A 15634-nucleotide genomic window follows, 5' to 3' on the forward strand; every position below is an offset into this window, starting at 1 on the left:
TATAGAGTTCATATTCTATCATATGTATTCATTCACATGTTCTCAATCCATTTGTTGTATTTACATAATCACAAGATAAAGAACATCTAAATGTTTGTTATGAATAATGGGAATGGTGAATACAAATGACAATTTGAGTCAAGATTCTCATGAGCAGAACTAGAGAAAGCAGAACTGAGAAGCAGGCCACACTCCTCTAGACCATAGTCCTTTAAAAGGATTCATTCCTGTTTGAAAAGCTATACTTTATATGAGTTTACAGGACTATAAACCACATCAGGGAAAGAATATAACCCAGGCCAGAGCCAAACAATAGTATCACTAGAAATAGAAGGGTGTCAGTCCCTGCAATCCCAAAGGTGGGAAAGGAGGGTCTGCATTGATAAAAGGTCCGCCTCCCTCAGCTCCTCACTCAGGGGTCTTTGAAGGCTCTCTTCTACCTTAGGCTCTCCTTACCCTTCACACCATGAATCCCTGTCACACTGAAGGTCTTGTATTTAGTCATCACCAATGGTTTAGAGATAAGAAAGTTCCTTTCCCTAGTAATGCATTGTGGTACCATCTTCTTCAGAGAGCATTTCCCCACAGAAATAGTCATTCTTATTAAGAGCTACATTTCAGGCACATTGGAAACCAAGGACCCAAGCCCCTATACAAAATATTGTTTCTATTTGGAAAATGGGTTCCAAGTTCCAAAAAATCAACTTATAGATACTTTTTCTGGAGAAGGGCATGCAATCATTTGTGGGACTGCTATTGAAAAATTATAGGCACTGTAAAAATTCAAGGTAACCTTTGCCTTAAGACATGCCAAGAAAAATTTAGACATGCTTATCTCTAAGACTTCTCAAGAAGTTACCTGGGGGTAACTTCTCAAGAAGACTTCTCAAGAAGTCTTAGAGATAAGCATGTCTAAATTTTTGGAGAATTCTTTATCAAAATGAAGGGAATTTGAAGAGCTCAGAAAGTCTAGTAAATTTAAAAAGAACCCCCCTATATAAAAAGTTAACTACATTTTCTATAACCACATTAATAATGTTTAGATAAAACAAATATACTTGAAATGGTTTTCTTCTGTTGATAAACAAATTAACCAATAAATGATAAAATGAAAGAGCAGATTCCCTGTAAGAGAGAAATCAGAGAATTTCAGGAAGGATCCACCTATCAGCACCCTTTTTCCTGGCTTGAACACAAGACAGTGCAGTCAGTTTTGCTAAAAGGATTCCACCTAAATCTAAGGGTTAAGACTTCTGTTCCTTTTCAAACTTGTGTAGGAAACACAATATCTACTTGAACAACTCAGCATCAGTGTTAAAATGATACAAATGGTACATTTGTCTCCTGGAATGAGTTGTCTTTTCAGAACCAGTGTTCTGAGTTCAAAACAAACCTGACACTCTCCCAAAACATGTCTTATGTGTTTTAGTATTCAACTTCTAAAACAAAAATCCCAAATAAACCAGTACATTCTGCATTTTAAATTGCCTGTCAGTACATAAGTGTTTAAAGCATTGTTCTTTTTTCTTACTGAAGAATAGTTAACATACAATATTATATTATTTTCAGGTGTACAACATAGAGATTTGACAATTACATACATCATGAAATGTTCACCACTATAAGTGTAGTTACCATCTGTCACCATATTAAGTCACTACAATATTATTGGCTAAATTGCCTACGCTGTACTTTTCATCCCTGTGACTTATTTTATAGTTGGTAAAAAAAAAACAACATTGTTCTTAAGATTCCTTTTACAGCAAGGAGATACAAGCTGTGGCAGGTGGAAGAAGTTTAAAAATCATGACAACCAGGTAAGTTTCCTACATGAAACCTGCCCCACTTAAGTCTCATTTTTCTTTTACTATGCATCCCTTGGCAGCAATGAATATAATAATTGATCATGCTTGGCACATGCTCATTGCTTTGAAATTATCTTTTTATTGGTATGTGTCCTTGATTCGTTTATATTTTGATTCTTCCATTCCTTGAATATTAATCCCTTTCCATCCAGTGTGTGTATATATGCATGCATGTACACATACACAGAGACATAAATAATGTCTCTGTATATATATAATGTATATAAATAATGTCTCTATATATACATAATGCCTGTATATAGTCACAGTCACACTCCCATTCAACAATGCATTACTTGGTCCTTCAGGGTAAGAAATGAAATTCTTAATTTTGACATCTCTCCTAGCACAGAGAGTAAATATTCAATATGTACTTAATACTAAGAGACTAGAAGTTAATATTCTAAAATAGTTACTTTGGGTCTTCATTTATTAGAATAAAACACATGACAAGTAAGAGAGGTTATAGTCAACAAAAAGATTATCAGCTGTTCATTTATCCACTGGAAAACAGATACACTAGGAAAATGATATGCATATGGAGGCATCTGTGACCACTCAATCTCTCTACTTGTCTTTTTCTCTATACTAAATATTACTCAATGACTCTGTTTTCTCCAAAAATGCTCCACTCTGAATGCTAATTACATTGCTCATCACAAATGATCAGAGGCGATTGCATGGCATAGTATCTCCACTGGACGGCACCTGTGTGTAATATCTTGACTTTAAGCCCAACATTTATGATTTCATTTTCTTCCAGTTTCACTAAACAAGTGCTAAAAAAAATAACCTCAAAGCAAAACTCTTTAAAAGTGTTTTAAACACTACTTCTATGTCATAGGTCATATTGGATGGTTCAATAGTTTATTGATCAGATAATTAAATATTTTCAATATGTATTTCTATTCAAGAAATACTTTCTTGGATTGGGTTGGTGCAACAGCTATTTTCTATGGTGAAAGTGCCTGAATATGTACTGTTTGTATTTCAGGATCATAATTTGGGCAATGTCTGGAAAACTAATATTAATAGCCCAAACATCTATTAAAACAAAATTTTATTTATATACATATACATACGCACACATACGTGCATAAACAGATATCTACAAAGGTAATATATAGAACACTAATGAGTTCCTGTCAAGAATTATTGGGTATATCACCCTTATGCATTTTCTCCTTTCATTGTATGTATATACATATATATTTATATATATACACACACAGATGCATACAATATCATATATGGATATACATATATATGTATGCATGTATATATGTATGCATATGTATATGTTTATTGAATTAAAATCAATATGAATGAAAGAAGAAAGGGAGAAAAACATCAGATTTCAAAATATTCAGTATCAGTAAACAAATAAGCACTGTCTATATTGTTTTGAGTTGAAAAGGAAATGTGACTCAATTATAAATTATAAAAGAAAACGTGATCCATCCAAGGTATAGTTTTAGAAAAGGCATAGTCTCATAAAATCAATTGTGACCCATCCAAGGTATAGTTTTAGAGGCAATATGCAGGCATTTTCAACATAAAAGAACTTAGAAAATATAGCACCATGTGACCTTCCCAGAAAAAAGCAAAAAACAAAACAAATTTACAATAGACTCAGCCAATTAAGAGATGAACCAAAATAAGTAACTCAGGAATAGCAAAGCCATGGTAAAAGGACAGGAAGTGGACCTCAAATCCATTTAAATATTAAATTTAAAAATTAAATCCATTTATGGGAACTGTAATTATAGAAAAAGTGAATGGTGTAAAATTGGATAAAATAAAAATTGTAAAATGATTAAAATTGGGAAATAAAACAAGGAAAAAAGATAGGAAAAGGTGAGGAAATATTAAATACCTTCACCTTTTATAGTAGGATGTCAAATGTTATTTCTATAATTGAAATATGTGATTTTTTTTTTAAATGCAACCTTTTCTGGTCTTTGTCGTACAATCTTTTCTTAGAATGATCTTAGAATAACTTTTGTGAAAGTAAGTTCAATTTCATTAATTCCCCTAATTTTACTTCAATTTCTCTTTCTTCTCTCAGAATCAAGTATAATTAAATATTTTTCAGTAATTAAAATTTTGTAATGGATTATCATTTACATTGCTATATACCCATGTATCTATAGAGACATAATATATCAAGCTGTAAACAAAGATTTATAATACAAATATCAATCCTATCATATTTATAGTGACTAATAAGAAGGCAAATGACCAACAAAAAATAAATGATTAAATAAATATAATACAACCATATACCGAATATTACATAACCACTAAATATCATTAAAATGAATTAGGGATTAATTTTTTCCTTCTTTATAATATTCTATTTTAAACTTTCTAGAATGAATCTGTGACTTTTTTACTGAGATATAATCCATATATCAAAAAATTCATATATTACTTTCATATTTAAAAAATAAGAAAATTTTCTAAATTGCCCACTTTTAAGGAAACTAGCGCAAGAGAAAAAGGCAAGTTGCACTTTGAATCAGTGTCTTGCAAAGAAATGTGTAAGTTATGTTTCTTACTACATTGAAGTGATAAGGCCTGACTTTTTCTCAACCATTTTAATACTATGGTTTATTCTTCTGCATATTTTTCTTTGAGTAATTTGTCATATTTGTACCCATGGGATTTTAATTTATGGAGATGACTGAGTGACCACATGGAAAGGCTAATACCATTGGAAGAATTTTTATTACTTAGAGTTTCCAAGAGAAGGGAACATGCCACACAAATGCAAAGCCACAGGCAAAGCACCAGGTTTTGTTCAGGAGGTAGAAGAAAGAGTAAGGGGAAGGCCTTTATTGGGATTCACTCAGGAAAGGCAAGGCAGGCAGGGTAAACACCTTAGGATTGGCTAGCTTGAAAAATTCCAGCGGGCACTGGGGCAAGGGGCTGTACCTAGTTGTCCGGAACTTGGCCCTCTTTGATTTAAGGCAGAGAAAATTTTGGCTTGGGGAGTGGAATGAAGATAAGGAGGTGGTTCAGAGTTTGGGCTCTGGGTAACAGGGGAAATATAAACGACTTTGGTCATTAGTTTGAAATACATGATCTAAGAAACCACAGAACAAAAAACTAGGGATTGCCAGATTCTTATCTATATGGTAATCATTTCAGGAAAGATTCCAGAGATCCTTCATACAGAACCTTGAAGTTGTACACCGTGCAAACTCATCACTTTCAGTGGAGCAAGGATATAGGAGAGAAGGAATAAGTTACCTTGACTCTGTGACCCAGAGAAAAATAAACGGAATTAGAGGGAAGACATGTAAAAACATAAAAGTAGGCTATAGAAGATTTAGGACTCTGGTACCATTAAATTGCTTCTTTTGTTTATTCTATTATCATAGACTCATACTTTCTCAGATGCAATATTATAAAGACTTCAGAACCAAACTGCCTGAATACAAATGTCTCCAACTTCACTAATTGTGAGACCTATACAAGTTACTTAACATTTCTGTTTCTCAGAGCCTTCATGTATAAAAGTAGGAATAAAGATTGCTGAAAGGATTACCTGAGTTAATATAAGGATAACTTAGGACAGCGCCTGGCCCATATAAAATACTTTGTAAGTTTTAGATCTCATTATTATTTGTATAACCAGATATCACTGAATATAAGAAGCTGTTTTTTCTTGATCTTACTCAAAATGTGAATGGAAGTTTTTCATACTTTCATATCATGAGCATCACTGATTGAAAGAAACTGTAAGATGCCTTTGATTATAAAATGCAAGCTAATTTCAGAGGGGTTAAAATATTTTAACGGGTGAATTGATAATAAAGTTATTTGCTTTCATTTAATTCTAAGCTAATTTATATGTAAAATACACCAAAAGATAATTGAAACTGACAAAATAATTTGAATCAAATTATGAATAATGTAACTTCTTACTTCTGCAAATTCCATTTTGTTCAATCTTGGTTCCATTGAATCAGCAATATCCAGTTTTTTGCAACATGGTTCTAATTATGGAATAAAGGTTATTTGCTAGTTAGTATGGTGGTAACACATTCACATTTTATATTTATATTACAGTGCTTTAAAAGAAGAACATAAAATTATTTCTTAATGTCCACCAAAATTTGCAATAAACTAAGTAACATATAGTTGGGTAACATTCCAATTACTACAAAAAAATTTTTCCTGGCTTTTATTTAACCAAGCAAATACTGAAAATAACATGCCTTCATTTTTAAAGAGCAAGTCCAGATAAAGCAGAAACACATATGCACATTGGTAGTATAAAAGACTACAACATCTGTGTTTAGTTTATGCTGGTGTTTATCCTAGCAAGCCCTAAAACATAACACTTCTATGAACTTCCTTTTTAAATACTTCATTTGTCTTTAACATTTCCTAAATTTAATAAGTAATATATGCATAAGTTCTTTTAGTAAAAGATTCAATAAACAAAAATATTAAGTGGCAAAACATGAAAACCTACCTTTCCCTCTACAAGCACTCTCACTCCCCTCTGCCCTGGAGGTAACCACTTGTCAACAGTTTATCACCCTTCCAGCAAACTTTCTATGCATGTTCATCTGTGTGTGTGTGTGTGTGTGTGTGTGTGTGTGTGTGTTTGTATCTTTTGTTTCTCTATACATAAATATGATCACATTGAACTGCAACTTGCTTTTTTTTTATTTAGCCATTCATCTTGTAGATCTTTTCAAATAGGGTCTGGAGCTCAGGGGAAAGGTTTGTGATGAGAATATGATGAGAGTCATCAGCTAAAATTAGTTTTTATTGCCACAGTGGTGGGGAGTAAGGGTAGTGACAACTCTGCAATTCATGCATAATAAAGACTTTCCCCTTCCTGCCAGAAATTCAAGTAAGTGAAAAATCTGCTTCAAATAATTTTGAGTCTACAACCTAACTCTATTTAAAATATAAACACAGAGTATTTTTTGCTGTTGAATTTTCCAAGAATGTGACCACTATGAAAATTTGAGAGAGGATTTGCTTCATTCTGGAACTTTACTAAGAGTTGTTCACCATCTCAGAAAATTATGTAATGGGAGGTAATATCACAAATTGTGTCAGACAATGTTGACACCTGTATCAGTCTGCATTTGTAGCTCTCCTATTCGTGGAAATTCTATGTATAATGTATACAAGTCCATTCATTTGCCCTTATTTAAAAATGTCAAATACAAAGAAAATGCTCAATTTGATATATTTTGCTTTTCTTATATCTACACATTCATTATAAGTAGGATCAAAATCTGGTGAAGCTGCAACCAAACATTTATATATTGAAATACAGCACATATAACTTTCTTATGACTTCCCTTGTATTTCTCCTTTATAGCATGGTCACAACACTGTATCTTTCTTTTAAAACTCTTTCTAAAGTGTATGTACACAATGCTTTCTAGGAATTTGATAGGATAATAAAGGGGTGTTACAGAATATTTATAATAAAATGGGGCACCTGACTGAAAGGATAGAAAATCACTGATTGTTTCTGGTCTTTTCTGCATTCTTAATCTGGAAAGAGCAAAAGAGCTTAAGTACATCTGTAAGAGCTTTCAATAACATCTATCTCAATATTGACTCTTCATCTTAATTCAGCATCCCTCACCCTCTAAAAAGGAGAAGAAAAAAAAAGAAATACTAACATAATAGACAGGCTTACCAAGCTGGAAATTTGAACTTTGAAAAAATTCATAAAGAACATTCTGAATCTGCAAATCAAAGAAAAAGAGATCCTATATTACTTCTCAATTACCATATATTTAGTATCTTAGGCTAAAAACCATTTATAGACCTTCAGTTTAAGTCCTGAGTAATTCTTCTAACACAGAGACAGAAATAGTAATAATTAACATTCCATTTATAGAATACTTCAAGGTATACAAGGTAATTTTGTATATATGCTCTGAATGATTCCCAACCTTTTGATGTGAGAAGTACGAGGCTGAGAATCACCCCGTTTTGCCCACTCCAGGGACACTTCTAGCAACCTTCAGATACTGAGCATGATGGAGCTAAGTCCCTTTGGCAACCAGTTTGACAATCTAAAAAATACTCTAATTCTTCATTCAATTACTAAAAAATGAAATTCCAGAGTACTTAAAAAAAATAGACCTTATTTTTTAGAGCAGTTTAAGGTTCACAGAAAATTTGAGCAGAAAGTACACAAAGTCCCCCAATACTCCCTGCTCCCTACCATACACACAGCTTTCCTCACTATCAACATATCCCACTACAATAATACATTTGTGACAATTGATGAACCTAAATTGAACCATCATAAACCAAAGTCCATAGTTTACATTAGAAGTCACTCTTGTTGTACATTCTGCTGCTTTTGACAAATGTACAATGACATGTATTCATCATTATGTTATCATACAGTTGTTTCTTCACCTTAAAAATCCTCTATGCTCTACCTATTCATTCCTCCTTCCCCTCCCACTGATGGAAACCACTGAACTTTGTACTGTCTCCACAATGTTACCTTTTCCAAAATGCCACATATTTGGAACCATACAGTATGTAGCCTTTTCAGATTGGCTTCTTTCACTTATGAATATCCACTTAAGGTCATTCCATGTCTCCTCATGGCTTGATAGCTCATTTCTTTTTGGCACTAAATAATATTTCATCATCTGATTGTACCAGTTTATTTATCTGTTCCCCTACTGAAGGACATCTTGGTTGCTTCCAAGTCTTGGCAATTATGAATAAAGCTGCTGTTAACATCCACATGATGATTTTTATATGGACATAAGTTTTCAACTCCTTTGGGTAAATACCAAGAAGTATGGTGGCTGGATCATATGGGAAGATTATGTTTAGTTTTAAATGAAACTGCCAAACTGTCTTCCAAAATGGCTGTACCATTTTGCACTCCCACCAGCAATGAATGAGAGATCCTGTTGCTCCACCTCTTTGCCAGTACTTAGGTTTTTGGTCATATGTTGGGTGTGTAGTGCTAACTCATTATCTCATTATTGTTTTAATTTTCATTTCCCTGATGACATATGTGGAACATCTTTTCATATGCTTATTTCCCATACTATAACTTTGGTGAAATTTCTCCTCAGGTCTTTTGCTGAATTTTTTAATTGGTTGTTCATTTTCTTATTGTTGACTTAATTTGTACAACTCTGATGTACCCAGAGTTGCATCACACAGGTTGAGAATGGGGCAAAGAATTGTGATTTTAATTGTTCCTGTGTTTATCATCCTTATTAGGACTTCAAAACCCCCAAACTGGTTTTGATTGAAACACCAAAATTACTCAGAATAATAAAAATAACTGCTGGTTTCAAATACAATTTTCTAATAGTGTTTGAGACAGTCTTCATTTTTCAAAGAAGAAAGACTAAGGCAATCTGACAGATTTTGAAATGCAAAAGAATTTTCAGTAAGAACTGATCAATTATATAACTCAAATAATCCAAAAGGAACAACAAAGAATCTAAATTCTTTGTATATTTTAGATAATAGTCCTTTATCAGACATGTCTTTTGCAAATATTTTTCACCCAATCTGTGGCTTGTCTTCCTTGACCTATTTTTAATAATTTACTTTGAACTAAAAATATCATTGGAGTTGTATCTAACAAATAAGTATTCTCACATCCATATAGACCTAAGGGAAAATATTTAACTCTTAGAGTATAGTTGTTTTCTTGAGCTAAGTAAGAGACATGGAAGTAATGGGTCACACACACACACACAAAAAAAAAAAACAAATAAACAAACAAATGAAAAAGATGTCTATCTGTAATGAAGAGTTTGGGAACCACAGTCAGTCAGTATCTCAGAAATCTATTTAGAGTTTTTTTTAAATGCTCAAGAGAAAATGAAGAAATCAATGCTCATGGACCAGACAGGTCGAGAATCAACTCACCTCAGCAGGACTGAGAATTTAGAGGGGAACTTCTAGCCCTACACTCAGATTCTAGCAATCACCCTCGTATCACCCACCTCACCTACTCTTAACAGATAACCCTCCCTCTTTCTTACCACTATTATAGGAATCATTCCTTTGGGGTCTAGAATCCACTCATTGAACTGCTCCTGCAGAGCCTGTTTCCGTATGTTGGCCACCTTGACTTTGACTTCATTTATTAATTCTCTTTGTTCTTGTTTCTGTTTAATGTTCTCCTTCATCTTGGATACTCTGAAGGATGTAGAAAGACGTTGAATTAAAACCATTAGATTTAACTGGGACTGTTCAAATGGCAGAATACAAGAGTTCAGAGCCTCATTTAAACTTTGTAATGTCTTTTCTCCATGAAATCTTCCTTGATTCAACTCTGCAGTGATCCCTCCTCCCCCCAGTAGTTACTGAATTTGTCATTAATCATGGGCTGCCTTCTACTATTATTTTACTTTTTATAGAGGTAGGCCTTATTTACCCAACTAAATACTATACTTAAGAAGAACTAAGAATAGCCCTAGAAGGTGTCACAAATACCCTAAAAGCAAGGTTGAATGTACTAAGGCCTTAAGGTGGTGGGCCTCCCTCTTCCCTCGACACAGAAATTGTCTAGAAGAATTGTGATTCCAGGTCTAGGATGGGAGTCTGGAAGTTGTATTTATAACAAGCATCTCAGGTAATTCTTATGCCTTGGACAAAACTTTTGATTTGTATATTGCCAGTTTTCATCTATTCAGGATTAAATAGCTTGACAGCCTCTGAGAATAATAGTTACTCTTGTACTCAGAGTTGCATCACCCAGGTTGAGAATGGGGCGAAGAATTGTGATTTTAATTGTTCCTGTGTTCACCATCCTTATTAGGACTTCAAAACCCCCAAACTGGTTTTGATTGAAATACCAAAATTACTCAGAATAATAAAAATAACTGCTGGTTTCAAATACAATTTTCTAATAGTGTTTGAGACAGTCTTCATCTTTCAAAGAAGAAAGACTGAGCAATCTGACAGATTTTGAAATGCAAAAGAATTTTCAGTAAGAACTGATCAATTATATAACTCTAATAATCCAAAAGGAACGACTAAAATCTAAGACATTACTCTATGCCCATATAGGGCCTTCAAAATTCTCTAGGAAAATAAATTTTCAAATATAAACTTTGAAGTTTGAAAATAAAAATAGGCAAATGGTTTAATATAGCAGAAGGGCCTGTATCTGAACTGTTGGAAGATTAATTAGTATTTGAAAGGAAGTGCTAAGTTCCTCTGATGAAACTGCAAAGCAGTTAACCTCTAACACTTACCTCAGAGGCCCCAGTCTCTTCCTCTGCTGGCTTTTCTGCTCTTCTATTCTTTCTCTATGTTCCTCTCTCCCTCCTCCTCTCTCCCTCTCTCCTTGCTTCCCTCCCTCCCTCTCTCTATACATTATTAAACCTCAATTTCTGTCTGCATTCCTGCACGACTCTCTATTCTATGTGTCTTTCTTCTAGCTTTTCCTCATTATTTATTCATTCACTTACTAAATCAGTTGTTTATTCACCCATTATACACACATTTATTGGGCACCTACTAAAAATTCTGCCATTATAAAGTTTAGGATCCAATGCAGAACAGATAAGTAAACAATATTGGGTAATAAGTACTGGGTGCCTCCATATTGATCACTAAAACACAAAAATTGATGAACAAAACTGGGTTTCTGTCACATGTTCATTTGCCTGAAATATTTTTTTCCCTCTCTTTGCTTGACTAGATCCTCTACATCCTTTAAGTCTTAGCTGAGACATCATTTTCTCCCTTATTAATGCCCACGTTTAGAAACAAAATCCAGTTTTGTACCTCAGGGCCACAGTACATATAAATCCAAACACAATCCAAATAGATTTTAAATAATTGTATAATTCATTCAAGGAATGAAAGTTTTCCATCTGCAGTCAGTATTATCTCATGAGCCTATCTACATCAATCAACAGAGTTCTTCCTTCCATTAAGAGGCAGAGTCTATTTCTGCATCCTTTTTGTCTAGCTGTGGACATGTGACTTGCTTTGGCCAATTAGCAAGCATGACACAAGCAGAAAGTTGAAAAGTTCTATCAATTATATCACAATAAAATCGGGGGGAATGGGAGAAAGAAAGAAAAATGCTTGCCCTCTTTTATTGAACTTAAGACCCCTTCCACCAGGACCTCAGAAATGAGTCTAGATGAGCCTGTGGATGATGATCCAGACACCTCCATTGCTTTTGCATCAGCTAACTAATAGACAACTGATTGACGCCATCAACTGCCATCTGACTGCAATCAATGCACGAGTGAATACAATTAAAACTATGTGGAGCCAAGGAGCCATGAGTCCAGCAAAAAGTTACCAATCCACAAAATCATGAGCAAATAAAGGATTATTAATTTAAGACACTAAGTTTTGAGGTATTTTGTTATACAGCAAAAGCTAACTAATGAAATGGTTTCCTCATCTTAACAATTGTTTCAATTTCTTTTAAAGTTAAACACAATATAAATCTAACTAATTAAAGAATAGAAGTAAAAATGCTTCCCTATCCTACTTGTGACAGTCCAAATTCTATCCATCCATTCAAGCTGTACAAAGAAAATCTACTTAGAGCAGCAGTTGCCTAGATTACATCAAAACTGAATGTTGTATTTCATTAAAATGTTTCAAACCAGCTTAAGTGGATAAGCAACCATGAACTTTGAGTGAACCCCATACACCAGACCATTATTGGACCTAACTGAAGACTTGCTCAACTGCTGAACAATGGGACTTCTTTTAATCAATCATATACAAACCTATGGACTTACTCTGTCCTCTATGGTGTGATAGTTTTCAATTGTTATAGGTCTAACCATTATAAAGCTCCCTTCCTAACACTTAAAAACTCCTGAATTATCCCCTCTGCAAACTAGTCAGTGAATTCTTTACTGGTGTATATTCCCTTGCCTCAGTTTTTTGTTTGTTTATTTGTTTGTGTTTAAGCTCTAGTTGTCTTAGTTTCCCAAAGCTCAAATGGATTTCTTGCCATTCCTGGAGCATGTACAGATTATTCCTATGATTAGTATTCCTATGAAAATCCATATATGACATATGTCTACTTAATTTTTATGACCTACTAAATTCTTATTTTTTTTTTGTTTATTCAACACACATCGTATTATTAAATGAGTGAGGCTCCTGACATAAGTTGTAATGACTTATGAAAAATCTAAGTTACTGTTTAATCGATTATATTTGATTAGGACTATTTACAATTTTATAAAATGATGGAGAACATTTCTCATGGTCTCCCTATTAAATACTGATGATTAATACCAGAGATTTCCAAATTAAATACTCAATTACTCCAAATTAAGACATTTCTCATAATAATCTTCTGTATCTTAGATACAGAAATAAAAAACCAAAAAAACACAAGAAAACATCAATCATGAAAGCAAAAGCCAGATTAAAATAGGTTAGTTGATTCATTAACAAATATTTATTGAGTATTTATTACTCATATGACACAGTGTTAGGTGCTGGGGATTCAGTGGTGAATACGACAAACAGTTTCTGCTTACATTACAGCAGGAGAAACAACCATTATAATTGTGAGAGTACCAAGAATGAACTAGTGGTTACCAAAGAGGAGGGGTGTGGGAGGGTGAGTGGGGAGGGAGGGAGAAGGGGATTGAGGGGTATTATGTTTAGTACACATGGTGTGGGGGGTCACGGGAAGAACAGTGTAGCACAGAGAAGGCATATAGTGAATCTGCAGCATCTTGCTGCACTGATAGACAGTGACTGCATTGGGAGATGGATGGGGACTTGATAATATCAGTAAATGTAGTAACCACATTGTTTTTTTCATGTGAAACCTTCATAAGAGTGTATATCAATTGTACCTTAAAAAAATTTAAAAAAATTAATTGTGAGGGTAATGAAGGAGAAACAGGATGTGGTGAGAGAGCATATAATGAAAGGTCTCCACCCAACTTTACAATGAAGTGTTATTTGAGCTGAATTCTAAAGGATTGGTAGGATAATGCAAAGAGGTAGAAGAACAGTGATACAGACACAGGGCATATGAAAAAAACTCAAGATGGAAGGAAGCATAGTATGTTTGAAGAACTGAAAGAAATCCTGTGTTCCTGGAGTATAGAGTATGAGAAGGAAAGAGGCAGGAGGCAGGGCTAGAAAGACAGGGACCAAGTCATCCATGGAAGGTTTTGTAGCCTATTTAAGGATATTGGTCTTTAACCTAAGAGTAAAGGGATACCACTGAAAGTTATCACATCAGAGAAAAACATGATAAGATTAACTTTTTAAAAAAATCACTTCAGTTAAAGATAAAGAATAGATTGGAAGAGGGCAAGAGTGGATATAAATATACCAATTAGGAGATGGTTGGAATATTGCAGGTAAGAAATAGTGGTTTAGACTACAGTGGGAGCGGTGGATAAGGTCAGAATGAATAGGTTTGAGATAAAGAGATAAAATCAACAGAATTTAATGATTGACTGAAGTGAGTAGTGAAGAAGCAGAGATGTACAGGTTGATCCCTGAGGTTTTTACTTGAGAATCTTTATGGATAACCACTAAGACAATGACTTGTTGAAACTGAGGTGCTTGTGAAACATCTAAGTGCAAATATTTAATAGCTATATATACTGGTCTGGAGCTCAAAAAAGCTGTTTCAGCAAGAGATATAACTCTAAGAGTCATGAATGTATAGATGGCAACTGAAGTCATGTGTTAGAATGACAGCACTCAAGGATGGATTATGGATTGATAGGAGAACAATGCCTTAAGGAACCTTAACGTTTGAAGATCATGTAGCAAAGAATGAGTCAGTAAAGGATGCTGAGAAGGACTAAACAGAGGTAGAAGAAAAACTAGTAAAGAATATTATGGAAGGTAAGGGAAAGAGTATTTCAAGGAGGAAATGGTCAACATCATTGAATACTGCTAAAAGATCAAGTAAAATGAGTATTGCAAACTTTCCACTGAGCCTAGAAGCATGGAGAGCATTCTGATCTTGGTAAGTGACATTTATTGAGAAGAGCCTGGAACAAAGTCCAGATAGAATAGTTGAGAAATGTGCAGGAAGGTGGGGAGTGTATATGGACAACTGTTTTGATAAATACAGCTGTTTTAGTTATATTTCCTCAACTTGAGGGTATAAGTTCCTCATGACAAGAACTAAATTTCATTTTTTTTCTCTGTAAGGGATAGAACATTCAATAGTTATGCAATAAATATGATTGACGGTGTGAAGATTCCTTAGTAAATTTAAGTCATTAATTCATTCCTCTAGCAAATATTTACTGAGTGTCAATTCATGCCAAGCACTATGCTCAGTGTTGAAAATATAGGTATGATGGAAAATTGTCCCTCAATTCAAAGAGATTATGGGGAGGTAAATCAACGATTATATTACATTGTGCTAAGAGCTGACATGAGTCCACAGGGATTTCAGGAATATAAAGAAAGAGTATCTAACCCAAACTAGATGTGACTGAAAGTATCCCAAAGGAGGTGACACTTACACAAATTATTAAAGGACAATGAAAAATTAGCCAGCTAGAGAAAAGAGGAGAAATATGTTCTAGACAGATGTTCTGGCATTCTAGAGGAGAACACATCTGACTAATGGTTTTTATTAGTTGATAAATAAAAGATAATAAAATTGATGTGCATAAAGAATGCAGCATAGCTGGCCCAGGTGGACTAACTCAGGGCTTGGTTGTTTGAGTTTATCGTTACTACATGTTGGGTACTTCAGATTAGTGTCTCCAAGCGTTGAAGCTGGCCTTGATGGTAAAGATTTCCTATTTCCA

At 34.0% G+C, this 15634-nt stretch overlaps 1 protein-coding gene across 2 annotated transcripts in view; it reads right to left on the reverse strand.

The window, feature by feature from the left end:
• Positions 1 to 15634, reverse strand: part of EFCAB5 (EF-hand calcium binding domain 5) — a 130491-nt gene that overhangs the window by 72308 nt on the left and 42549 nt on the right. For both annotated transcript variants that reach the window (XM_037022736.2, XM_073235065.1), the window contains exons 6-8: positions 9887 to 10043; positions 7546 to 7594; positions 5799 to 5869 (exon numbers count right to left, since the gene is read on the reverse strand). In XM_037022736.2, coding sequence (XP_036878631.2) covers positions 5799 to 5869; positions 7546 to 7594; positions 9887 to 10043 — 277 coding nt within the window. The remainder of the gene's footprint in view (positions 1 to 5798; positions 5870 to 7545; positions 7595 to 9886; positions 10044 to 15634) is intronic.

This window comes from Manis javanica, chromosome 4 (assembly GCF_040802235.1).
Source record: "Manis javanica isolate MJ-LG chromosome 4, MJ_LKY, whole genome shotgun sequence".
Lineage (NCBI taxonomy): Eukaryota > Metazoa > Chordata > Mammalia > Pholidota > Manidae > Manis > Manis javanica.